Here is a 27,048-nt window from a genome sequence, read left to right on the forward strand (position 1 = left end):
CTCGCCTCCGCCCCCAGGGCTGCCCGCCGCAGGAGGGCACCGGGCTAGGAGCCTGCAGGAGTGTGCCGGGAGCTCGTGACCAAGGGGGGACGCGGGGACCCCGCTGAGCAGGCTCGGAGGAGGGGAAGGAGGCTCAGGTTCCGCTGTCCCGGCTCCACCTGCTCTGGGGGAACGCTGAGGACTCAGATCCGCTGGGGAAGCGCAGACTCAGCAACTCCTCCTGCCCGGTGCCTCAGCACTTCCCAGTCACCTGGGAAGGCAAGCCGTATGGGCAGGGGCGCTGTCTGGGAAGGTAGGGGGCAGAAAGGGATTTCCAAATGGCCCTGTATGTTAAGACACACGGACGGGCTAGAAAGAGGCTAGTTGAAAGGACTGAGTGACTGCCAAGGGTGTGGGCTGGAAACTGGGGGCGGGATGGGTAGGGGTCTGAGGAAGGAAGGGAGTCAAAGATGATAAAAGTGAATAGGGAAGAGGAAGTGAAAAGGGGAGTGAGGGGCGAGATGGGGAGATGGGGGAGGGGCAAGAGGAGGAATGCTTCGAGGGAAGTGGGTCCAGGAGAAACCCAAGGAAGCTCTGAAAGGAGATGGGGTACCAGCTCAGGAGAGGGATGCAGAGACTAGGGAAAGAAACCATAGAATCAGGGGGAAGATAACGGAAAGAGTGAGGACTGGGGCTCTGGAGACTGGGATGGGAAGGCGATGGGAGGACTAGAAGCAGGAGGAAACAGGGGGTGAAGGATGAGGGTCAGGCACAGGGAAGATGGTCAGGGATGAGCACCGCGGTTGGGGACCCAAATTCTTATGTGGTAGAGGGGCTAGAGATGGTTCAGGATGACAGTGAGGCAGAGACAGAGAAGAGAAGGGATGGGGGTGCTGCCCAGGGAGGAGACAAAGAGACTCCTGGTAACCACTTCCATGTGGGAAACCCTCTGTTCCAAAGCGCCTGCCTGTCACATCCCATCTTTCAGGGAGTGGCTGGTGGTCTATTCCGAGGGAACCTGAACTCTGGGTCTCAGGGCAGCTGTGAGGAAGGAGAAGGAGGACTTTACAGAGGGTAGCAGCCGCCTTGGGGTGGGCACCCTGGCTGGCTCAGTGCTGCCATTTATATCTCTGAGCCCCGTCGTCGGATCCTGCCGCCCCACAGTAGCTGCTTATTTTGGGGTGTTACATTCTGGCAGAGTGAGAAGCTGTTTGCAGCAGCTTTAAAACCTCCAGTCACCGGCATCAGTGCCTCCCCAGGCCCCTGCGTCATTGGCATCCCACCACCCCCATGCCACTCCCAAGGCCCCCACCTCCTCAGCCCCTGCCCCCTCAGCATATGGCCCTGCAGGCCTCTGGTCCTTTCTGGAGGCAGCAGGTGGAATGTGGAAATGGTACATCTATCTGGGACGCTGGACCCTCCTTCTAGAGCCAGAGGCCTATCTGCTTCTCCTAGGACACCTCTGCCCCATTAGGTGGCACTCTGGTTCCTGCCTCCAAGTCTGGTCCATGTAGGTCTCCAGCCTAACAGTTGGCACAGGCTGAGAAATTCATCTCAGGACTTGGGTACTCCAAGGTCTAGCAGCCCTTGGACCTTGACCATGATCCCTTGGTGAATGGATCCTTTTTGGCTCTGGGTACCTGAGCTTTCCAGGATCAATATCATGTTCTGGCCTCTCTCCACTCCCTTCTCTGGCCAAATCTGGCCATGTCTCTGGTCACTGGTCACCTCTTCTTCTCAAATGTACTGCCCCCTAGAGCAACCACAGCCTGGGGCCCAGGAATGAAAAGATGCAGAGAACCTGGGTCCCTTTCTCCCCTTGACCCTAGACAGCCAACTAACATTGTGACTGTCCTGGGCCTGGACATCTGGGCACAGTATCTGTCCTCCCTTCACCACTAGGCTAGCCTCTCTTACATCCAAGAGGTGGGGGAGGGGGACATCTTCCGAGCTGGGTCTAGTACTTGAGCCTGCCAACCTGGATCCAACATTTCCTTGTGCTTCACGGCCCAAGCCCAGATCCCTTCCTATGCAGGTTGGGACCTTTGTACTACTGACCTCACCAGGAGTCGTGACAGACTGGGTTGTATGAATAAAGAAGCCAGCATGCAGAGGTGGGTGCTGACACACAGTAGGTGCTCAATAGCAGAGTGATTCCTCTGTCCAGTTCCACATTGCCCTGCATTTGGGGATTCACCTGCTGACTTTAGAGGAGGGGGTAAGCAGAGGGTTAGGGAGGCTTGCAGAAAGCACCCCCTACTCTGGCCTTCACAGCAGGGGAGGGAAGAAACCAAGCCTTCTGAGGACTTAAAGGGGCACTGTCACTTAGAAGCAGACTCTTCCACTTCCCAGCCCTCAACCCTGTTCCCTCTGACACACTGTACCTCTTGCTCCAGGTTCAGTGCCTGCCCATGATTTGCACGGGGGAACCTGAAATGTAGCTGTGGTCCTCAAGGGAGGGCCTGGAGTGCTGTGAAGAGGCTTGAAAAGCGGGCATAGGGAGGGGATATGAGAGGAAGAAAAGGGCACACAGGAACAGAGGAGAGGTGAGGGAGGAAAAGGTGTTATCCCAGCCCCCACCTGGCCTCGCCTGGAGTGCCCACTCCAACCCAGCCTGGGGGCAGAGAAGCCCAAAGCCCCCCACCTCTCCCTCCTCCTTTGCCTCCAGTGAGAGCCGCAACCTGAATTATGGATGAAGCTCCTTGGGTTACAGCTGCTTTGCACGGCAGTGAAGGCCAGAAATGGCAACAGAGTCACTGTTACGTAGCAGCAGCTGCCACGGAGGGGCCCCAACTCAGGGTCCCTCTTCAAAGGGCCTGCAGGGAATACCACTGAGGCTGGGGGAGGTGAGTCCTGCTGGAGGAAAGACAAAGACTGTCGGGAGGCAGTGGGGGTAAAGAGGACAGGAGCAAGGGAATATGAGTACCTCGAGGAGCAAGTCAGGGAGATGTGGGCAAGAGGATGGGGGCTTGTCAGTTCACTCTGGAGAAGGACCTGGAGCTAGGGGAGTGGTCCCGACTCTGGGGCCTTCTGGGCTTCCAGCCCTTCTGCTGTGTCTCCTGGGATAGCAGTCAGTCCTGGAAAAGCCTCCTAATCCTGGGGTGGGGGTGTGCTGACAGCCATGGGAGCACACACTCTTGTGAGCTTGGGGATAGGGGTGGGATTAAGGGAGCAGAGAAGGATTTGGCTTCCTTTGGTGTAAAGTCCTTGGAGAGGCAGAGCTCAGAGGGTAACTCTGACAGTAAGAGAAGTGCCCTAGCTGGACACCAGGACAGTCTTTTCTGGCCCTTGTCCTGCACTACTTTACCGTGTGACCTTGGGTAAGTGGTGCCCTCTCTGAGACCCGGTTGCCATCTGTAGAGAAGTAGAGGATGTTTTCGGCTCTGAAACTCCAATTCCACGCCCCAACCCTCAGTGATCAGCAGACCCATCCAAGGGTCTTCCACTGGATTCCCACACCCCTGGTTCAGATCAGGGGTGAGAGACGTGGGTCCCCCACCCCACGTGGCTCTGAAAAACTCAGGAGAAAAGTAATCGTGAAACGCCGCACGGGGGAGGGGTGAGAAGGACCGAGAAACGCGGAGGTGGTGTGAACGAATGGAACAGCCGCGCTGTGTCACTGATATTACATCACACCCAGCCTACACACGCACGGGGCCCGGCACTCACACACACGCGGAGGACCGCCAGTACACGCGGGGGGGGGGACCCACGCATGCGCACGCGCACACACACACACACACACACAACCGGGTTTGGGTGTGAGGAGCTGAGGAATACCCCCTACACAGATCAGAGACGTCCCACTTTGCGTCAGGGTAGAGCTCCCCAGGAGAGGCACACTGGAACACGTGGTACCAACGCTGCCCACCTGGCTGTGTGGCATCCCCTGTAGTGAGCACCTGGTTCACACCGTCCTCTCAGATCACACACACAGGCACACCTTCATACACACAGCAGCCTCTAAGGTGCGTGTGAGACATCACAGTCAAAAAAGTTTTGCAGCCTTGGAGATCTGGCACTCAGTCACCTCTCAGCTACCCACCTCCTGAACTCCAGGGAACCCCAAGATGTTGAACTCCATAGCCTTCCTACCTCTGACTTCCGAACCATAGGGATGACTGCCCGGCTTTTGGATTGCAGACTCACCTCTTCAAGGCCAAACTGGAGGAAGAAAATCCCAGACACCTTCTGGGAATCCTAATTGAGGGCAGAGATCAAGCTGGTTCCAGCCAGAACATTTATCTGCTCCAATGAGGGCAAGAGGTCAGAGAACAGGATGGATGGATGGATAAATGGATGGATGGATGGATGGATGGATGGATGGATGGATGGATGGAAGGGCTGTAGCAGAGAAACACAGGCCCCATTCTTGATACCATAGACCCCCTGCACCTGCCTTCCCATTTATATCCTATGCAGGATGGTGCAGACCAAGCCTCCAAAAGTTACTTGGGGGGGGGGAGCTTCTGAAAGAGACTTTGATAAGTACAGCCCATGAAGAGAGTACTTCTTCCCAGGTTGCCCTCCCTGGGAAGGGGGCTCTTTCCAAGGCACCAGCTGATTCTGCAGAGTGGAAAGGCAAAAGGTTTGAGGCCTGCAAGGAGGAGGACTTGGGTCACCAGGACACCCACAGGCCTTTGACTCACAAAGGGTCTCAAGTTAGTTTCTAGCATTTTCAAGTGGGCTGGTTTTGCTCCCAGGGGACATTTGGCAATGTCTAGAGACATTTTGATTGTCACAACTGGGGGCAGGGTGCTGCTGGCAGCTAGCTGGTGGATAGAAGACAGAGCTATAGCTTAACGCCCTAAAGATGGCTGCCCCATCCCAAAGAATTCCCAGGCTGCTTCAGCACAAAGGGAGGGAAACCCTGACCCTTGGTCTTTTGACCTTAATCCCTAAACAAAGTTAAGCTTATAACATCGAAAACAGATGGAAATGAAAAGACATTCATTCAGCAACTTTAAACACACTTCATTCAGCAACTTTAAACACATCACAGTGCTGTCTACAAAGCCCTCCTAGTGTTGCAACTAACCCTCAAAAAGGAGGTTTTTCAGGCTGAAATTGTAGCTATATTGGTGGAGTGCTTGTCTAGCAGTCCTGAGTTCAATCCCCAGCACCATATAAATCAGGCATTGTGGCATGCATCTGAAATAGCAGCACCGGGGAGGTGGAGGCAGGGGGATCAGAAGTTCAAGGTTACCCTAGGCTGCATATCAAGTTTGAGGCCAGCCTGGGCTACATGAGACCCAATCAAAAAGGAAAAAAAAAGAAGAATTAAAAAAAAAAGATTGCATACCTCAAAGGTGCCTGGAGAGTGATGGGAGGAGGCCAGGCCTCTTGAGGTTCTGAGGTTGTATCCAGACCCTGCCCTGGCATCCAGGGACAGACTCCAGCATTCAGTAAGGAGCAACCTCTGATAGCTTCACAGCCCATCCACCCACCTAGTGAGCCTTCACTCTTCCCTACAGGTCCTGCCTCGGCCTGCCTGCTGCTGCTCCTGGCCCTGCCCCCAGTGACCCCTAGCTGCCCCATGCTCTGCACCTGCTACTCCTCCCCACCCACCGTGAGCTGCCAGGCCAACAACTTCTCCTCAGTGCCACTGTCTCTGCCACCCAACACTCAGAGACTCTTCTTGCAGAACAATCTCATTCGATCACTGAGGCCAGGCACCTTCGGGCCCAACCTGCTCACCCTGTGGCTCTTCTCCAACAACCTTTCCACCATCTACCCGGGCACTTTCCGACACCTGCAGGCGCTGGAGGAGCTGGACCTCGGTGATAACCGGCACCTGCGCTCCCTGGAGCCTGACACCTTCCAGGGCCTGGAGCGGCTGCAGTCACTACATCTATACCGCTGCCAGCTCAGCAGCCTGCCTGGCAACATCTTCCGAGGCCTGGTCAGCCTGCAGTACCTCTACCTCCAGGAGAACAGCTTGCTCCATCTACAGGTAAGCCGGCCAGCCACCACCCCTAGGCCTCTGCTGCCCCTCTCTGAACCTAAGTGACCCTCCTGTCTTCCCAGGCCATCTTTCCTGGTTCAGCGTCTCCATCTGTCTATTTTACGCCCTCTTTCTGAGTGTCCACCCCAATCAGGGATCCTGTTTATATCTCTCTGTACCTAACCCCCAACTGCCTCTATCTGTCTGTCCCTCTCTGTCTGTCTCCTGACTTGCCTCCCCCACCCGTCTCCCTCTGCCTCTTCTGTCTGTCTCCCTTTACTCACCCACTCAGCACACTTACCCATGTCTGGCTCTGTGTGTGTGTGTGTGTGTGTGTGTGTGTGTGTGTGTGTGTGTGTTTCTGTGCTCTCTCCCTTCCCCAGTGCCCCAGTCCAAAGGTTTTTACATGATCTTTTCTCATCCACCCCCAAGTCCACCCACTTCTCAAGCCAGGCACAAAGGTGGAGACATTGCAGGGGGTGGGGTCCTATGGAAACTGCACTCTTCCCTGATCATGGTAACAGACTGCATAAGGGAAAAACCTCACCCTTCTTAGATCCTCTCCCTCAAACCTGTGGCCTCAGGTAAAACTATGTTACACAGCTGGGAAATGGATGTTCTGAGAAACAGAATGAAAAACAGTAATTGTTATTTATTGCTATTATTATTAATTGTTGTTTATTATTGTTATTATGCTGACTGTTTGACAGTCAACCTTTCCCATTCTGGTTGCCCAGGAAGCAAAAACACACCCTTCTAACCACCCAAGAGGAAGCCTTCCCTGGCGGGTCAGTCCCTGGCTAGAAGCCGGGCAAGGTGACCCAAATCAAACCTTCCCACCTGAGCCTGGGAGGCCCTGCCTCCTGTCATCGATCTCCAGGTTGGAAAAATCAGTCGATGATTTTCATGATAATAGCAATAGTAATAATTTAGCACACTTGTCTTGAGCACCCATGCTATGCAGGACTAGGAATACAGCCTTCAGGAGCAGAGTTCAAACGTCAGGAGGAAGGGCAGGAAAATGCATGGTAACTAGGAAAATCTGTCTTACTGCTGAATAATGACAGCCACCTTAGCAGCACACAGTAGATACACATTGTGTCAGGTACTGGGCTAGGCATTTTACAGGTTTCCCACTGCCCATTTACAAGCATGTGACATTTTTCAAATCCAGGCCTCAGTTTTCCCATCTGTAAAAGAGGAGTAATGCAGGCATCCATCTCCCAGGGATTTTACAAGCATTTAATGCATGAATAAATTGTGAAGCACTTAGAATAGTGCTTGGCATATAGTAAGCGCTATATAAATGTTTAAATGTCATGGTTTTGGGGTTTGGGTTTTTTGGGGGGTTTTTTTTTTTGGTCTTTTTGAGACAGGGTCTCCCTGTAGCCCTAGCTGGCCTGGATTCACTATGAAGACCAGGCTGGCCTTGAACTCACAGAGATCTGCCTGCCTCTGCCTCCCGAGTGCTGGGATTAAAGGTATGCACCACCACACCTGGCCTAAATGCCATGATTTTTAAAATGAGTTTTATTTAACACCAGTCTCAGGGAAGTGCCCCAGCTTGAACTGTGTCTTAGAGATCTCGGTGAACGAAGGCTGTGGATAGAATCCCATTTCTCTTCTTCCTAAATTTTCCTGGTACCACATGGTTAAGGGTGCATTCAGCCACTTTGTCTCATGCCTACAGACCCTGTGCAGCAAAGGTTTTCACTGCAGAGTGTTCAATGGGGGGCAGAGAATTATGGGACATAAGACCCTGAAGCCATTGTCCCTGTGACTAAACCCTTACTGTGATCAGCACCAAGCTGAGCCTCAAACAGCCTAATGACAGGGACAGAAAAAAATATCAGGGACACAGAATGCCACACAGCCAAAGGGAGTTGGCACTTGACCTAACTATGCTTTAGGGGGACAGTGCCACAAAATACAGTTAAGTGGGCCAGGATTTTTTTTGTTTGCTTGCTTGCTTTTTTTAAGACAGGGTCTCATGTATCCCAGGCTGGCTTCTACATAGCCAAGGATGACCTTAGACTTCATTTGTTGTTGTTGTTTGAGACAGGGTCTCAACTATGTAGCTGTAGCTGGCCTGGGACTCACTATGTAGACCAGGCTGGCCTTGAACTCACAGAAATTATCTGCCTCTGCCTGGGATTAAAGGGATGCACCACTCTGTTCATTTATACCATGCTGGGGATGGAACCTAGGTCTTTCTGTGTGCTAGGCAAGCACTCTACCAGTTGAGCCATCCCCAGCCTGGCCTCAATTTCAGAAGCACTTGCTCTGGAGCCTGCCAGCCTCCTGGATGGCTTTGGACAAACTCCTCTTTCCATCTCCACGTCCACATCCCTAAGTTGGCAACTTAGTGACATTTATCTATCTAGCTTTTAAAAAGTGTTTTATTTTTATTTTATGTGCAATGGTGTATTGCCTGCATGTGTGTAAGTGCACCTGTGTTGTGCAGTGCCTGCAGAGGTCAGAAGGTATTGGATCTCCTGAAACTGGAGTTACAGGTGTGAGCTGCCATGTGAGTGCTGGGAATCGAACCCAGGTCCTCTGTAAGACTAGTCAGTGCTCTTAACTGCTGAGCCATCTCTCCAGCCCCCTATCTAGAAGTTTTATGGTATTAAAATGGAAGGCATTTAACACAGGCCACACTCCAAGATACAAGCACCTTAATAATTATTATTTGTTGTGTGTCCTGATCTGAAGTGCTGGGTACCAGTTATATTTCAGATGCCAGTGTTTCGGATTTTGAAAATCTACATACACATAATACAATATTTTGGGGATGAGACCCAAGTCCAAGCACAAGTTCATTCATGTTTCCTACACATCTATACACAGGGCCTGAAGGCAGTTTCATACACACTTCATAATTCTGTGTATGAAACGAAGTTCCATGGTGGGGAATTCCTCACTTGTGGTAATGTGTCATGCTGCTCCAAAATTTTAGATTTTAGAGCATTTTGGATTTCAAATTTTCTGATTAGGGATGCTTAACTGTGGGGGTGTTTTTAAAGAATTTTCACATTAGAGGTTTTTTTTTGTGTGCTGGTGTGTGTGTGTGTGTGTGTGTGTGTGTGTCGTCTGTCTGTCTGTCTGTCAGAGCAGAGGAGGTCAGAGGACAACTTTCAGGAGCTGGTTCTCTCCTTCCACAATGTTGGTCCCAGTGATAGAACTCAGGTTGTCAGGCTTGGCCTTTACCTGTTGAGTCATCTCACCAGTTCCCAACTTGTGTTTTTATTACTACTACTCCAAAGATCCTAACATCCTTATCAACACAGACAAGCTTCTTATTACTTAGCTTTAGGCAAATTGTTTTCCCCTCTGAATGTCCATCTCTTCTGGTATCTGGCAGCCTGGAAAAATGATGCCTCCTGAAGAGAGGCCTCCAGGAGCAAAGGAGTTAATGTACAGAGCACACAGCTCAGGAACAAATAAATTACCCTTCACCCTTGGGCCAAGAACAGTAATCTACAGCTAGAGTCAGCTAAGGCCCAGGCCTAGGGGACCTCACTTGGTCACTAGGTCTTCTGAACTTGAAAGCCTTTGTTCTGCACAGTTGTGGTGTGGGCAGCATTGGGCATCATGGGAAGGGGAAGAAAGCATCTTCACACTTGGGTCTTTATAGGCAAGGAAAGAGACAGCTTCTGTCTGTGAAGGGCCTGGTGAACTAGGCTGGGAGATACCACAGGCAGGTGAGGAAACATGTGGCTGGGGTGACACCTGGGGAGCAGGTTTGACCTAGGACAGAGCAGGGCTGGCCCCAGGAGGGGAGCTCTGGAGGAAGCTCGGTGATAGGATACAGCAGGTGGACATGGAAAAGGTGGGGGTTCTCACAGAATGTCTGCTGAGGGCTGGGCATTGTGCCAGGCCAGTTCATTCACCAGATTTCTCACTGGGCACCTACTACATGCCAGGCAGTGTGCATGGTGCCAGAGATGCCAGGGTGAATAAAAACAGTATCCCTGCTCTGCTGGAGCCTTGCTGGAGGGTGGCCAAACAATATTCTCCTGTCTTTTAGTCACTACAGTGGCTTGCCTGGTGTTTAAAGCAATCTTTGTGCTCAGGCAGATCTGAGTTTGAATCTAAACCCCACTTCTAACTTGCTGTGTGACTTTTGGGTAAGTTACTTAATCACTCTGAGCCCGTATAGTCCCTTCTTGGTTCGGAGCAGGAAGTGCTGTGAGGACAAAAGATGACCCTCGTTAAGAATACACAGTGGGTAGACAGTGAATGCAGTTCAACATTTAGCAGGGAACTCACCAACTCTAAGGTCCCCAACTGTTAAGGGACACAGTGTAGAGCTGGCCCAAGTCTGTTGGGCTCTGGGATGCTGGTGTTGATAGGCCCTAGGCAGGTGGCTCTCCCTCTCTGAGCCCCCTGCCCCCCATTTCTCAAAAGGAGATAGTCATAGCATGTGCTTTGTGGCATCGATGATTAAGCCACTACTCAGGATCTGTGCCACACAGGGCTTGGCATTCGGTGAGAACTCAGTATGTCACACCTGCTGACGCCTATGATGATGATGCCCACCCATAGACCGGTGAGCACCACAGGCAGGGGAGGGGGGTGTAGCTGGCACAGAGCAGGCACTCAGCTTTGTTGAATGAGTTCAGTAGGCTCTGGTGCTCACCAACTCAAAATTAGCATATGGGGGGGGACCTTAAGAATCAACCACTCCATGCTGGGCGTGGTGGCACAAGACTTTAATCCCAGCACTTCAGGGGCAGAGGCAGGTGGATCTCCAGTGAGTTCAAAGTCAGCATGAACGACATAGCAAGTTCCAGGCCAGTCAATGCAGCAAGAGAGAAAAATATATATAAATCAGTTCAGCACAGATTAAAAAAAACAAAAAAACAGCAGGTACAGAGAGGTGCCTGGAGCTATCCAAGGTCATGCTGCCTGGGCTGTTGATAAGATCAGTACCAATCCCGGCCCTGGAAGGTTGTGGGAAGTCAAGGTTAAGAACAGGATACTCTCAGGGAACGTGAGGGAGTACAGGGATGTTGCATTTAGATTCCAAATGGATACCGAAAGCTGTGAACTGGCCAGGCAGGAGGCAAGGGAGATGTGGTTTTTGAAATGGAAGAGGATGACTGTAGCAGATGCTCTCAGCCTGGAGGGAGGGGGTGAGCAAGCGAGAGGGTGATGGGGGAGGGCCAGAGCTGTGAAAGTCAAGAGCTTATTAATGCACAGAGAACCGTTTTAACAGTGGAGAGGAAGGACCAGATTTGAGAGCTGTAGTCCAGGAAGTGGCCATGGGATTTGGCTACCACTTGGGTAGGGGAGGGGAAATGACCCCAAGGCTGAGGCTCAAAGAGGGGAGGGGCAGGACTTTTAGCCAAGAAATACTGAGGAGGGGTTAGAATAAAAATGGGGACCGTGGGCCAGAAACATCTCAGTTCCCTGGGGTGTCTGAACCTGTCTTCCCCTCTAGACCCCCAGGCCTCCAAAGGGCTGCAATCCAGTGAGTCTCCTGTGTCCTCAGATTGCTCTTCTGAACATCTGTCTCTGGGTGTGTTCCTATATTGCAGACACACTAAACAGACAGACCCCCTAAGGGAGGGGTTGAGTGGAAAGGTTTCAAAGTCTACCTTCAGGGCACACTGGGGAAAGAGGCTCTGGGGAAGGATGCCCAGGAGGGATGAGCAAGGCTAAGGGCAGTGAGGTGGGCAGGTGGGCTGGGGATCTGAGCAGGGATTCAGGGGCGGAGAAGGCTGCATTGGTATCAGAGGCAGCAAGAAAGTTGAGGAGAATGGATCTCAGTGTGGACAAGAGATTCTCTTGCAAACTCAGTTACTGTAGCAGAGGGCAGAAGGCAGATGGGAGGGGGTGCGAACACACAGGAGCACAGGAAGGTGGAGGCTGTGGGTGTGGGCTTTGAGTCAGCATACTCCCCCTCCTGAGGCCTCCAACCTGGACCAGGTGCCCTGATCTGATGAGAAGGGGACTATCTCCTCAGGTAGTGAGGGAGAGATGGAGGGAGAAAGGAAGGGAAGGAGGGAGAACCAGGGTTGGGGAACCTGTCCTAAGTGAACTGGCATGTTGTTCAGATCATTTTGAACCAGATGTCCTGGGACCTCCTGCCACAGCAATTTGGGGAGGACCTCAAAGCAGTGGGGTGAGGGGACTGAAGTTCTAGCTGCTTTGGCAGAAAATCTTCATCTCTGGAGTGAGCTTCATTTGGGGCTAGTAGATCCTAAAGTACTAGAGTACTAGCTCCAAATCTCTCTCTCTCTCTCTCTCTCTCTCTCTCTCTCTCTCTCTCTCTCTCACACACACACACACACACACACACACACACACACACACAGTGTGTGTGTGTGTGTGTGTGATGCTGGAGATCCAACACTCAGCACTCTGAACATAGAAAGGCAAGTATTCCACCAATGAGCTACAGCCCCAAATCAGCTGACCATCAGTTTCCTGGTGCACTGGTTAAAATTCAGAGTCCACCCTCTATGGCCACACCCACACCTGTTCATTCTGAGCCATAATCCCAAGGTCCTCCCAGCGCTGATATGATTTATCCACCCCAGATTGCTGTCCCCTACCCTCTAAAAGGGACAGGGATTCAGGGCACCAGGAACCGCTTCTTCCTTCCTCCTTTGCTACTTTTGGGGTACGGAACCTACTGACACTGGTCCCGAGTAATTCATCCCAGAAACAGAACTTTTGGTCCCTAGGGACCTCTTCTCTTAGAGGAAAGGGAATGAGAGTGGGACAGAATCCTAAATAGGCCCCTGCTGTCATGACAACCATGGGTTGTGGATGTCTCTGTCAAGTGCTGTCAGCATCATAATATCTAACCTTCCTTTAGTCTGCTCAAGTTTCTTCCTCCTGTTGTATAAAGGAAACTGAGGCTCAATGTGATTAAACAAGTTGCCCAGCAGCTAGAAAAAGAAAAGCTGCATTTTGAGTCAGTGCTCTTAACTCCTGAGTCTGTGGGCTTCAACACTGAACCAAATCTCTGTGTGCCCACCCCCATGAACCTTATGCGAACTGCTTTCTTTGATCATCAGAACAGACCCATGAAGTACGAACACTCATCTCTACAGAGGAGAAAGCATGCTTAGAGATATTATTGACTTGGCCAAGTTGAAAAACATGGCTAACTCATACAACACTTGCCATTTGGAAAACTTATTGCAAGCACTTTAACACAAGCTCCTCTCTTTGATCACCACATGTTACAGAGGAGGAAACTGAGGCACAGCAAGAATGATTTTTCTGAGGTGTTACAGTCAGTTCATGACAGAACCAGGCTCTGACTCTCGAGCTCCAAACACGGTCTCCAGACAACCCCATCAGCATCACCTGGAAGACAGGCTTTTTCTCAGGCTACACTGGCAGCCATGAAAATCTGCAAGGGATAGGGAGACAGTCTAAGATTTAAGAACCAGGCTGATGAGATGGCATCCCCGTGAGATGGTTGATTTTGGCTGTCAACTGGGCAGGATCAAGAATCACCTGGGAAGTCTGGCAAGATGGTTCAGTGGGTAAAGGAGCTTGCTGCTAAGCCTGATGACTTGAGTTCGATCCCTGGAGCCCAGATGGAGAGAACCTACTCCTACAAATTGCCCTCTTACCACACTCATACACACACACACACACACACACACACACACACAGGTTAAATTAATAATGTAAATTTGGGGACTGGAAAGATGGCTCAGCATTTAAGAGCAAAGGCTGCTCTTGCAGAGGACCCAGGTTCAGTTCCCAGCACCCAAACAAATGGTTCAGCTAACAACCATTTGTAACTCCAATTCCAGGGGATCCAACACCCTCTTCTGGCTTCCATGGACATTGTGTGACACAGATGCACTTTCATACGTGCAGGCAAAACACTCCAACACATAAAATAGTGATAAATCAGGGCTGGAGAGATGGCTCAGCAGTTAAGAACACTGGTTGTTCTCGCAGAAGACCCCAGTTCGAATCCCAGCACCCACATGGCAGCTAACAGCTGTCTGTAACTCCAGTCCCAGGAGATCTGACAGCCTCTTCTGACCTCCTTGGGCACTGCACGACATGGGTGCACTTACTTACATGCAGGTAATACATGCATACACATAAAATAACAAATAAAAAAAAGAGAAAGAAATCAAAACTTTTCAAAATAATGTAAGACTTAAGACCCACTGACCTAGCCAGGTACTGTGGTGCAGAGTGGTGATCCAAACTATTCCAAGAGACTGAAGCAAGGAGGTGATAAGTTCAAGACCTGCCTGAGCTACACAGCAAGTTCAAGGCCAGCCTGGGCAATTCAGTGAGACTCTATCTCCAAAATAAAAGTTAAAAAGGGGAAGGGGATGACTGCTGTGGCAGCACACACCTATAGTCCCAGCACCTAGAATTTTAAAGCCAGCCTGGTCTACATAGTGAGTTCCAGGCCAGCTAGGGCTATATAGTGTGACTCTCTCAAAGTTGGGGAGGAGGATGGGGGGGGGGGACGACAGGGGATGCAGCTCAGCAATAGAACTCTCACTTGCCATTGATGTACTGGGTTCAGTCCCCCCTGGGGGGGGGCACCACTAACCTCAATTATATAGATTTTCCACAGGAAATAGGTTAGAAGATGGCAGGATTCAAATTTGGAATCAGTTGGTAGGGCAGTGCCTAGCATGCTGGAGGCCCTGGGTTTGATTCCCAGCACCACATAAACCTCCTACGGTGGCTCAAGTCTGTAATCCCAGCACTCCAGAGGTGGAGGTGGGAGGATCAGTCGTTCTGAGTCATCCTTGGTTTACACAGCGAGTTTGAGGACAGCCTGGGATACATGAGACCTTATCCAAAAAGTAAAAAAAATAAAGTCAAGGCCTTTCCCACTCTTCTGCTCTGCCCCTGCCCCCCCTCCTCCCTCAGGGCCTTGCATGGAGCTGGTCCTCAGGCCACTCTTTTGTGTTTCCACCCCGCGCAGGATGACCTGTTCGCGGACCTGGCCAACTTGAGCCACCTCTTCCTACACGGAAACCGCCTGCGGCTGCTCACCGAGCACGTGTTCCGTGGCCTAGGCAGCCTGGACCGGCTGCTCCTGCACGGGAACCGGCTGCAGGGCGTGCACCGCGCGGCCTTCCGCGGCCTTAGCCGCCTCACCATCCTCTACCTGTTCAACAACAGCCTGGCCTCGCTGCCCGGAGAGGCGCTAGCCGACCTGCCGGCGCTCGAGTTCCTGCGGCTCAACTCCAACCCCTGGGCTTGCGACTGCCGCGCGCGGCCGCTCTGGGCCTGGTTCCAGCGCGCCCGTGTGTCCAGCTCCGACGTGACCTGCGCCACCCCGCCCGAGCGCCAGGGCCGGGACCTGCGCGCGCTCCGCGAGGCCGACTTCCTGGCTTGCCCGCCGGTCACCCCGACCCGGCCCGGCAGCCGCGCTCGCGGCAACAGCTCCTCCAACCACCTGTACGGCGTGGCGGAGGCGGGCGCGCCCCCCGCCGACCCGTCCACGCTCTACCGAGACCTGCCGGCCGAGGACTCGCGGGGCCGCCAGGGCGGGGACGCGCCCACCGAGGACGACTACTGGGGAGGCTACGGCGGCGAGGACCAGCGGGGCGAGCAGACGTGTCCCGGGGCCGCGTGCCAGGCTCCCCCGGACTCCCGTGGCCCTGCGCTCTCGGCCGGGCTACGCGCCCCTCTGCTCTGCCTCCTGTTGCTGGCGCCCCATCACCTCTGACTGCGGTGCTGAGACGGAAGAGGCCACGGCCCCGACCCCTTCTCTCCGCGACCGAGCCGCGGCTCCATCCTCCGCCCCTCGCTGCCTTCCTTGGCCTCCCAGCTCCTCTCCTTCCCGGGGACCGCTCTGCCTCTTTTGCCTTCCGGGCTGTTCTGACTTTCTTATGGCGGCCCCCAAGACCGTGTGTACGGTGACTTGGGCCCATTCGCCCTGATCCTAGCCATAAACTCCTCTTCCCCATCCCAAGACTGGGGCGGGGTACTCCAGGCAGCCGCTGCCCCCCCCTCTCCAGGGCCCACAGTGGACTCGGAGGGGCTTTTGTCTGCAGAGCACCTTCCACCAGCAGAGCCTTTGAAAGCTCCCCCCGGGAGCGCCCCTCCCGCCCCCCCAGGACCTTGGGAGGGATGCCTCAGCGAGGGCCAGGCTGCCCCTGGGCCCAGCTTGCCCATCCCTTCAACCTCCTGACACTGGAGGAATAATTTTCTCCTAAGTCTACCCGGGACACTTTTTAGGGTGCCTGGAGAGAACTTTCCTCTCCACCTTGGCGCCGTGGTGAAGATCAAAAGAAGTTGTTTGGGAAAAAAAAATTTATTAAAAAATTCTATTATTTTATCTCTTGTAAGATTTTTTGGCTCAAGAGCTCAAAAGCAGGAGGAAGTGCTTAGCACTGTAAATGTTCAGGATTGGAAGGAAAAGCCATCTCTGACCGCCAGAGCTTCCTGCTGTGGGGATTCAGTGGGTGTAACAGGCAAAAAGCTGAGGAGAGCCAGGAGGGGCCAAATGTGACAGTCTGTGCTATGTGATGATGGCACCCCATCCCATTTGCCCTGGGGAAACAGCTGCAGCTAATTCTGAGGGGTCTGGTGGCTGAGCAATTGAATATGGAAGTGGCCACCAGCCTGGCCAAGGGCACCTTCGGAAAAGAAAAGTAGTTCCCATCTTCCCCTACAAGGAGCTGTCAGACACCCATGGGCACAGCCAGCCTAAACATGGCTTTGGACATATTTGGAAAAGGCACCTCTTCCTCAGGAGAACATAGTCCCACAGCAAAACAAAAGCCTCAGAGGACAGGGCCAAAGAGATTTCATCTGGTATCCTTGGCTGAATGCCCTTGTGTAGTCTCCATGCTGTACTCAGTAGCCCTAGAACCATCTCCTTTGTTTCTGTGAGGTAGAAGCCATGAGGGGTAGACCCAGGTCAGGGAAGCAGTTCTCCTAGCAGAAGAGCCCAAGGCGTTAAGGTGATCAAAGGGACAAAAAAAATCCAACTTCAGGTGCCTCACTGGCTTGCAGTGTGACTAGAAGTTTCCTCTTTCTGGTGAGTGGAGAAGAGACTGGGGGTCAAGAGAAGCCCAGGTTAAGGACCAAGAATAAAGCTTAGGCCTGAGTCTCATCAGATGGAAATGATGAAGAGTTCATGTTTAGGGGCTGGAGAGATGGCCCAGCAGTTACGAGCACTGGCTGCTCTTGCCAAGGACCCAGGTTCAGTTCCAGCACCTGCAGAGTGGCTAACAACCATCTATAACTCCAGTCAGAAGATCTGACACCCTCTTCTGACCTCTGCCAGGATTGCATGCACATGGTGCACTTACATGCCAGCAAAACACTAATACACATAAAAGTAAATTATTTTATTATTTTTATTTTATGTGTATGAGTATCATGCCTGCATGTAGGTGCAGTCAGAGCTCTTAACTGCTGAGCCATCTCTCCAGCCCCAGTGGTTAAGAGCACTGAGTGTTCTTGCAGAGGACCCAGGTTTGATTCCCAGCACCCACATGGCAGCTGCAAACTGTCCTTAAGTAAATTATAAAAAAAAAATAGAATTCAGACTTAGCCAGGTTTGTGGTATTAAAAATCCCAGCTTGAGAGACAGAGGCAGGTGGATCTCTGTGAGATCAAGACCAGTTTGATCTCTATAGCAAGTTCTAGGACAGTTATCAGAAAACCCTGTCTTAAAAAAAAAAAAAAAAAAACAGGGTTGGAATGACAGGGCATAAAAACATGGGTGCTAGGGCTTCAGGGACTGGGATGCCACTGGGATCTTGTGGCCCTGCCCAGTGAAGTCCAAGGATGGTTTAGAAAAGGAGTTAGAAACAGGAAGGAGTCAACATCTGAGGTCTATGGCAGATGGACTTCAGAGAGAAGTGAGATGGGTGAGGTGTTAGTGAGAGGTCAGAACTGGAGAGCTCTGAGTCTGGGGTCTTACTGGGGCCTGTGTGAGGCTGGCTCTGAGGAGGCTCATGAGTAGAATGGGAGGTATGAGCCAGGCAAATACTGTGTTGGAAGGAGAGGCTTCTGGGCTAGGGCAGGGGAGGGGAGTATGCTGGTAAATCAGAGGCAGGCTGTCCAGGTCACAGAATTAATGTTGTGAAATATTCATGGGCCTTCAGTCCAGATGCTATTTCAGAACAGCGAGGCAGGAGTGTGTGTGAGCCTCAGGAAGAAGCTTAGAGCAATACTGCTCTCCACCAGCCCCCACCATGGCCACCACCAGCTCAGACAGACCCATGGACGCCCATCACGTGCGCACCCACCCTCTTCAGCTCTCCCTCACACGCACACACACCAAACAGAGCTATACAGCACATGCAGGCACGCCAGCCACCCACGGGTCCCACAAACAGGCAGATGCACCCCAGACACAGACATGTACCCACACCCACTCACGCAAGACCCCAACCCCAGAGATCTCACACACTCAGGCCTCTAAGCCTCTCTGAACAATCCAGATTGGCAGCTTTGCGCCACACACCCCAAAATAGGAGAGAAAGGCAAAACTATGTTCCCCAACCCCCACCAATGTTCTGATGATGAAACTGAGGCCAAAGAGTCAAGGAATGGACTTGTCATGATTCCCCTAACTCCTGAAAGAAACAAAATTCATTCACCTCCCTCATTCTATGAATGTGCCCCATTCTGCATGCTTTTCATCTGCCAGACACTCAATGTCGCTGGTGTTAGCTCCTTTTTCTAATCTATATCTACTCGGTTCCCTAGTCTCCCTCCTGGCCCCCGTCCATTCTCTCTCCTTCCTAGCCCCCACCATCTCTCTACTGCAGTTCCTCATTACCTCGTGCCTAGAATATAAAAGAAAATAGCAGTAGTCTCTACCCTGCTTTTCCTGCACTCGGTCTCTCCCCTCCCACCCAGCCTGCCCACAGTGACCAGACCCATCTGGCCAAAATGTGCATGCTTCATGTCACTGTGTCACTCAGGAACCTATCGTGGCTTCCAATTGCCTCCAGAATTAAAGTGAAACACCTTAGTCAGGCATCAGAAGTATTTCAGACTCCAAAAGCAGCTGCTGTTCCGGCCTTCACCTTCTTTCACCACCAACCCATTCTTTTCTCCAAAGCTACAATGCTTGTGTTCAACTGGCCACCAGGTTTGGTACACTAGAAACTCACAAACCTACTTTGAATGATCCTTAAAGTCACTTCATCTCCCCCAAATTAGGAAACTCGTTCTCATTCCTCAGATCACAGACCCCAGAGCCCTTCCCAGGCCAAGACTGCTTCTCTTTGCTCAGATGGTGGGTTCTTTACTGCCCTTCAAGGCTCAGCTAGATACTGGACTCTGACTCCCTCAGAGAGGTTTCTGCCCTCTGCTGGCCATCTTGGAAAGCACAGCCAGGCTTCAATCATCCCTAAACTGAAGAGTGAGCATAGGGAGAAGAATAGAAGGACGCCAAATGATAAAGTTTATAAGCCCTTAAGCCTCTAAGGTTCTTACACCCAGACTTAGGGATGGGTGACATGGGCATTCTCAGCCCAGTTTTCTGAGCGGCTGACTCCCCTCTTTAGATCTCTAATCTGTTGAGAGCTTTCTGTGAAATTTGAAGACTGGCGTTTCCAGGGCCCTGCAAAAGGGACATTTGTCCAGCAGCCTCTGAGAAGCCAGGAAGCCAGGGACAGTCCAGGTGGCAAGCCCAAGGTCCAGCTGGGGTCAGGTTTCTCCATGAATTTTTAATGCTTCCAGCCAAACCTGTCAGATGTTCCGAAACCTGAGTATCCATCTCCTTCCATCTGTACACCATGCCCTTCCCTATCTGTCCTGCCCCTGGGGGTGGGGAGGGCAAACCTAGGACAGCTATCCTCAGGAAAAATGGTTTGGGAGTAGAAGGGTGAACGTTCTGATATTTTCCTACTTCTTAGCATGTGACCTGGCAAGTTTCTTCTAACATCTGTTTTTGTTGATATTGGTAGTTTGAGTAACTGGGGGCAAGGGTCCCTGTCTTCATTGAGTTGTTGTGGGGAGCACACACCTAACAGACCACAAGAAGATGACTTATGTGTTTAGCAGGACTGTCTTTCCCAAGTCCTGTCTCCTCCCTTCCTATTTTCTTCCATCCCTAGAAGTGGCTCTGGCTTTGTTTTAAAGGAAGGGACCCTAGTTGTTTCTGAAATCCCCAATCAAACCCAAATGGCCTGTGCCTCAAAAACCTTTCAAGAACTACAGATGAGGAGAGGGTGGGAAGGTTACAAAGTGGGCAAGACTGACCACAGAAGAAAAAAAAATCAGAGAAATCAAATGGTGGGGGACCTAGAGGGGAGAGGGAAGGGGGAAGATGTTCAGAGATCCAGGTGCAGACCCCCTCTTTTTTTTTTTTTTTTTGGTCTTTTTGAGACAGGGTCTCCCTGCAGCCCCAGCTGGCCTATGTAGACCACCTGCCTCTGCCTCCCAAGTGCTGAGATTAAAAACACCAAGCACAGCCACCAGCTCCTTTATCTAATCTCTTCCTTTCCTTCCCTCCCTCCCTCCCCCTTTTCCTTCTTTCCTTCATTTTTCTGCCCTTGCCCCTTCTCCGTGCCAGGTCGTGCAGAGGGGAGGAAGGGGGCGCTGTGGGAGGAAGTGATCCCCCGTTTTTCCAGCCCACTCATCTCTTGTACAGTGTTTCTAAAAAGGGCCTCCTGTGCATCTGATTAAGTGGGAAGTGAATTCCTGAGCCCCTCCGCTGCTGAATCAGATGGCTGGGGGTCCTAGAATCTGCATTTTTAACAAGTGGGGGTGGGCTGTGAGCTCTCTAAAGTCCGAGAAGCATCTCCTCAAGGGTGGAGACGGAGGGGCCTTAAGGAGCAGACAGGAAGAATGCTAACAGAGGAAAGTTAGATGGTCCTTGGTGCACACTTGGTGGAAGCTGCAAAGGAGAATCCTGTCAATAGAAGATGGAGGGTGCCGCCAGTCTGAGGAATGGTGCTCGCCTTTAATACCAGCACAAGAGGACTGTTACAGGGGGTTCAAAGCCTGCCTGAGCTACAAGGCTAGTTTTGAAAAAGGGAGGGAGGGAGGGGAGATACAAAGACAGAAAGACGGGAGAGGGGGAGCCAGCAAGATGGGGGTGGGGCACAGCCAAGGTGAGACTGGGAAGCAGCCAGAAGCGGAACTTGACACCTGCAGGGTACGCCCAACCACCCCTCTACAGGGCCACCAGAAACGCAGCAGTTGCCCGACCCAAAATTCGGGGATATTAGATCCCACATGGCCCTTCACCGGCTTTCTGAGGCGGAGGGTCAGAGAACCAGCGTCTCACCCTCCAAGACTAGTGACCCTCCGGCGCGAGCGCGCGGAGGGCGGAGGGTTATCCCAAAAATATGTGGGCCCACGTGCGTCCCCTCCCTATCCAGGGCCCTTGCCTGGGAACTCAATTCGGTCCAGAACCCCTTCTGACCTGTCCCCTCCCGCTACCCCCAGCCCCCACTCATCTTCATAAAGTTCCAATTAACACGTTTTCCCGGAGCTGTTTGAGATCCCTGAACTCGCTCCCAGAACCCAAGCCCGCTTCCCGCGGCCCCTCGTTCCTCGGATCGTGGCCCCATTAACTCTTGAGCCCCGGTGGCCTGAAGCCCGCCAGCTCGCCCCACCGGAGGAGCCGGCCAGCGAGGGGCGCGCCTGGGGCGGCCGACCGCGCGAAGTCGCTGCCAGTGCGCTGCGGTAAAACGGCAGGCACTCGCCCGCCCCTCCTTCTGGGAAGAGCTGGGGGGTGGGAGGCTTCTCCTGGGAGACTCGGGGCGTCGAAATTCCTAGTTCCTCATCCTCCGGCCCCCGCACCCCTCCTCCCCGCCACGCACTCTCCCCTCCCCAGCCATCTGTTCCTCTAGGCTGCGCCGCGACAAACACGGCTCTAGCTCGCTTCCGCCCCTACCCAGCCCCCTCCCCAAACTCCCCCATCCCCGGGAGTGGGAGAGTGATGAGTCTCCTCTCCTGGGAGACCCACGCGTCGGCCTCCATCTCGCACCAAGCCCCTAGTCTCAGCTGGGCAGGGTTAGAGGTCCCCCCCCCCTCCCCGCTGGAGAGAGAACGCTTGAAAGCTGTGGTCAGGGAAGACTTGGAGAGAGCTCAGAGCAGAGCAAGCAGAGGTAGCGGAGCCAGAGGCCCAGGTCCCCGCAAGGGTGGACTTGGGCGCAGGGGCCTGGGGTTCCCCTCCTGGCTCTCCGCCCGGTGGCTGCGCCACCCGCAGACACGCAGCACCGCCTGCTGGTCACACCAAGGACTGCGCTCACACACCGAGCTTCCTGAGCGCTTCTTCCCCGCAGCCTGGTGGTTGGTATGCCAGTTCACGTGATGGATAGTGGTCAGCCTCCTTCAGACAGGTTGGCAAAATTAGAATCAAAGAGTCCAGACGGAGAGTGCAGGGAGACTCTGCCAACCTCATTGGTGGGTGCCCTCCCATTCTGAATTTTTCTTGCGCACATAGGGCCACACTGGAAGTCAGGAGTCCCTTAGACTAAGCTGTGTGACTTCCAAACTCTCCAGGTCTTTCAGCGGGTTTCTCATTTGCAAATAGATGGGTCATCCTGTTATTAACTCAAGAGAACTCACCGCAAACAGGAAGCATTGACTTATCCGGAATGCTATGGTCTTGTGCTAGCTTTTGGAGGTTCCCCACTACGGGTGGTGGACGACAAGAGGATCGGGACTTTATTAAGATCTCTCCAAAGCTGGGGATGGAAAGATGAGGCAGGAGGATTGCAAGTGTGAGGCCAACTACACAGTGAGTTCTAGGCTAGCCCGGGCTACAATGTAAAACCCTTAAACATACAAACAAAAGTCACTCCAGCTAAGAACTGGTATACTTGGGTCATCTTTTCTGTCCAGCTGCCCAGTGGGGAGGCCTCTGTAGTCAGAGTGCTGGGCCTTGCCCAGACCACTACCTGCTACTGTGTACCCCTTGGCTTTTGCCTTAACCTTTCTGGGCTTGTTCCTCAACTACAAAACAGCTCTCCAGCTATATCTGGGATGAAATGACTCACCTGTGTGGATCCTCAACAGGCATTAGTGACCGTGCCAGTCTGTGACTAACCACTCAGGCTTTATGTCCGGGGGCACAGACTGGTGCAGGGCTGGGATAAACAAGGTTATGTCTCCTGGGAAAGTCTCTCATCATCCAAAATGGTGTCCTCTTTTAATGTGGATAATTATAAAGCCTTGCTTTAACTTAAAAATATAAACATAACATAAAACTCAAATTTACACGAAGTTTTAAGACAAAAATAAGAGGCGACAAACAGGTGTTGCTTTCAGGATGCTTTGGTGGGAGAAAAAAGTTTGAGTTATTCCTTAGCAGTTCTTTTTTTTTTTTTTTTTAACACACTATAGAACAAAATAGGGAGTACACAAAAAGCCGTGCGGTTCCAAAACCCATAGCTGTCATGTTTCAAAGCACTAGACTGCAGAGTGCTCAGATCTAAACAGGACACCTTTATCACACCCTGACCCTCAAGGCTCACGGATCATAGTGGAAGAGGAGGAGGAATGTTTGGGGGGGAAAAAAAAGTTTGAGTTTTCCTTTAGCAGTTTTTTTTTTTTTTTTTTAAGACAGGGTCTCACTTTAAAGCCCAGGCTGGGACTCACTATGCAGCCCAGGCTAGGCTCAAACTCAAGACAGTCCTCCTACCTCAATTTCTCAAGTGCTCAGATTACAGGTGGAAGCCACTGTGCCTGGCTATTAGCATTCTTGTTTTTTTCATTCTTTGAGTTTTTAATTAACTTTTATTTTGTATGTATGTGTTTTGCCTGCATATATGTAAGTGTACCACGTGTGCAGTGCCCACAGAAGCCAAAAGAGGGCGTCAAATCCCAAGAACTAGAGTTAAGCATTCTGCCCTCATCCTATACATAAAGAGCAGCTTCCTGGATATACCCCAAACCTTGGAAAATGGGGGAGGTAGGATTTGGATTCCCCCTGGGCACTAAGGGCATTATAGTTGAGAAGAGCAAGGTGACCAGCCAGCCAGAGAAGGATAAATTGGTATTCCAAGCATCCTACTTTAATGGCCAGCTGAGTCTAGATGAGGCAGAGAGATGGAGGTGGTGGGAAGACAGCCCTCCCACTCCCTTATTCACAGGTACACACGAGCCAGACTCTCACTTCCCTTTTTATTTCCTCTAAGACCTGTAAGAAACAGCACCAGGGAGGGAGTCCGCCCGCCAGTCCCCCACACCCCACCAGGGAGGGAGCCTGCCCACCAGTCCCACCCACACCCCAACACCTCAGCCCCTCTCCTGCAGGAAATGTTGTCATATGCATGTGCACACAATGTATGCATGCACACAACATATGTGTGCACACTCAGCAGCTGGAATCTTAGGGTAGTCTGTTTACTGATCCCATGAGTTCTCAGAATGCAACCTTGCAGGTTCCTGGGACAAAATCATGGAGAAAGGACAACCCCACACTGTGGTCTCCTCCAGTCCAGAAGGCCCAATCCCACTAGACCAGGCACTGTCTTCAGTCAATGAAAGGCTTGCTTTGGGGGATATTTTTAAGGGTTTTTTTGTTTTGCTTTGTTTTGTTTTGTTTTTCCTTTTTGCAAGTGCCTATAAAAATAAAACTTCTCTTGGTATTTATAAACCCATGGCCCCTGGCTCTACACACATGCTTCAGGTAGAGAGCCATCTGGGGCATTCCCTTTATTTGTTCAAGCCTTGGTTGCCTGTCCTCCTGGGCAGGAGTTTACGCAGCCCCTTTGGGGCCATTGAGCACCTTCATCGGGTCTGGAAAACCGGTAGCATACTCCCTCTGCAGACGGGACCGGTAGTAGAAGAGGTAGGATGGTAGCAGGAATCCCAGAAGCGAGAGGATCAGGAGGCCAAGGTTTACCTTCAAGGCACGGAAAGACACAAAATCAGGTGGGTACTGGTTAGACACATCCTCCTCAGGGGCCTGCCTGAGACAACTCAAAAGATAGGGCAGCCATTTGTGTTCCAGGTCCCAGGCCAGAAAGAGAAATAGGGTCACACCTAGTGGGTATGATCGCTGTCCCACCAGTATCTAAGACATTCAGCAGCCTGGCAGACAGGCTAAGATGAGAACAGAAGAGTAGGAAATGGCATAGCCTGGTCAGTGTTGAAACACAGCATTCTCCAGAGTGAAGGAAGGTAACTGCACTGTGCATCTGGACAGGTCAGGTGCCTCTGAGGGCTGGCACATGCCAACCTATGGGATCCCATTCAGGGTGGCAAGAAGAGGGTCTTGGGCATAGTCAAAGGAATTGGATGGATACACAGCCTGACGCACAGATGTCTTGTCAAGACCAGGAAGGTCGCCTTCATGAGCTCCCTCAGGTCACATCTTACTCGGTGACTTACATGTGACTTTGGGCAAAGAATCTCAACTCTAAGTGCCTCCTCAGATCTACTGTGACAAAGATTAAGTGAAAAAAAGGTCCACAGCATGCCTGGCACACAGTGACTGCTCAGTAAATGGGAGAAATTAACCCATCATAGTTCCCACAGGGGGTGGGGTTGCAGTGTGGGCACCCCATGGGGCAGAGATCAATGTTAGGAATGAGTACCCTGCCACTGAGCACACAAGCCAGAAAAGAAGGGAGCCCCCTTTCAAGAGTGCAGAGAGAGAATGCCTCTTTCAAGTCAAATGGATGAGACCAGAGGCACCTGAACAGTCCAAAGGATCATAACTGGGCCTCTTCACAATTCACTTGGGAGCTTAATAAAAACAGATCCTAGGCCTGGGAAGATGGATCAGTGTCTAAAGCTCTTGCTGTGCAAACATGATTACAAGAGTTTGAATCCCTGAATCACATAAATGCTGGGTGGGTGTGACAGCCCACCTAGAATTCCAGGGCTCAGAAAGCAGAGAAAGGGGATTCCTAAAGCAAGCTGGCTGGCTAGACTATCCATATCATTGAGCCCTTGGTTTACCTGAGAGACACTGCCTCAGCAAACAAGGTAGAGAGTGATCAAAGAATACTCCTGATGATGTTAGCCTTGGGCCTACACATGCACACACACCCATATGTGAATATGTGTGCCCACCACATACACATGTGAACATGCATGCAACCCCCCACCCACACACATTTTTTAAATAAAATAGAATAAAAACAGACCCATAGGGCCAGGTCAAGAGAGGCTGATTTGGGGGCTGGGAGAACTGTGTTTACCTGCAGGCTGAGATGCAAATAGTAAGGGATTCTAGCACATACCAGCCTCTGCCCTACCCCTTCTCCAGCAACAGGAAAAGTGCCTCCTGCCTCCCATGCAGAGCCCAGCTCTCACCCAGAAGGGATCTCCTTCCAGAGGTCCCACCATGGCCATGAAGAACAGCTGCTGCAGCAGAGCAAACACAGCACTGATGAGGGACTGAAGACCCGTCAGCGTTCCAAAGTGGTTGGATGGGAACCTACTCAGAGGAACAGGCAAGAATCAGAGGCAAGGCCCTCTCAGGCCCAGCATTCACCCCACTCCCGCCCCCATTATCACTGTGTTGGCCAGACGGAGTTCAGGCTCTGCATGTGCCCTTTGGTCCCTGCCTGGAAGTGTCTGCCACTTCAGAGCCAGCCGGCTGGGTTCAGGACCTACTGCTCATGTGGTAATAGCAGGCAGTTCAACCTCTCCCTGTCCCTCCACAGGGATAGGATGACCCACATGGAGTTACTCACTTTATTCTTTCCACAAATGTTTACTGAGCTCCTCCTACATGCCAGGCACTGTTCTAAGTGCTGGAGATAAAGTAATAAAGCAAGTGGACATCTTGCAGAGGTGGCATAAGCAGTACAAATACATAGTGTCTTAGTGCTAAGAGCTAAGGGGAAAGGCTAAATAGAGACATGCATGGGGGCCAGGAGCTTACGAATGAAGGTGAAATGGTCAGGGGTGCTCCCACCAAGAGATAGCTAGATAGGGACCTGGAGAAGGTGAGAAGGTAAAGCTGCAAGCCTTGCACGTATCTGAAGGAAGAATGTTCTAGTGATACCGGCAAATGCAAAGGCCCTGAGTAAGGAACATGCTTAGGGTTTCTGAGGCACAAGGTGGCTGTGAGGGCTGAAGCAGAGTGAGGGAGTGGGAGAGAGGGGCAGGTAGATGACAAAAGGTCCTCGGTCCAGACCTTTAGGACCTTTGGCCTTTACTTTTTTAAAAAAATGTGTTTTGCATGCATGTAATGCCCATGGAGGCCAAAAGAGGGCATCAGATCCCCTGGAACT

General features: G+C 51.9%; 2 protein-coding genes across 8 annotated transcripts in view; one reads left to right on the forward strand and one right to left on the reverse strand.

Annotated features, from left to right (window-relative positions):
- Rtn4rl2 (reticulon 4 receptor like 2) overlaps window positions 1-16,214 on the forward strand; it is a 16,854-nt gene extending 640 nt beyond the window's left edge. Inside the window, exons 2-4 of one of the 3 annotated variants that reach the window (XM_017798937.2) lie at window positions 2,015-2,093; window positions 5,454-5,932; window positions 14,853-16,177. In XM_017798937.2, coding sequence (XP_017654426.1) covers window positions 5,516-5,932; window positions 14,853-15,602 — 1,167 coding nt within the window. In that variant the 5' untranslated portion in view covers window positions 2,015-2,093; window positions 5,454-5,515 and the 3' untranslated portion in view covers window positions 15,603-16,177. Of the gene's footprint in view, window positions 1-2,014; window positions 2,094-3,718; window positions 4,246-5,453; window positions 5,933-14,852 lie in introns of those variants that run through there. The other 2 variants (XM_029564931.1, XM_008836144.2) reach the window with 2 other exon arrangements.
- Window positions 16,215-23,907: 7,693 nt separating this feature from the next.
- Slc43a1 (solute carrier family 43 member 1) overlaps window positions 23,908-27,048 on the reverse strand; it is a 32,984-nt gene continuing 29,843 nt past the window's right edge. For 2 of the 5 annotated variants that reach the window (XM_029564932.1, XM_029564933.1), the window contains exons 14-15: window positions 26,123-26,246; window positions 23,946-24,704 (exon numbers count right to left, since the gene is read on the reverse strand). In XM_029564932.1, the coding sequence (XP_029420792.1) occupies window positions 24,558-24,704; window positions 26,123-26,246 (271 nt within the window). In that variant the 3' untranslated portion in view covers window positions 23,946-24,557. Of the gene's footprint in view, window positions 24,705-26,122; window positions 26,247-27,048 lie in introns of all 5 variants that reach the window. The other 3 variants (XM_029564934.1, XM_017798921.2, XM_008836145.3) reach the window with 3 other exon arrangements.

The sequence above is a fragment of the Nannospalax galili genome, unplaced genomic scaffold (genome assembly GCF_000622305.1).
Source record: "Nannospalax galili isolate Female #2095 unplaced genomic scaffold, S.galili_v1.0 scaffold337, whole genome shotgun sequence".
Taxonomy (NCBI): domain Eukaryota; kingdom Metazoa; phylum Chordata; class Mammalia; order Rodentia; family Spalacidae; genus Nannospalax; species Nannospalax galili.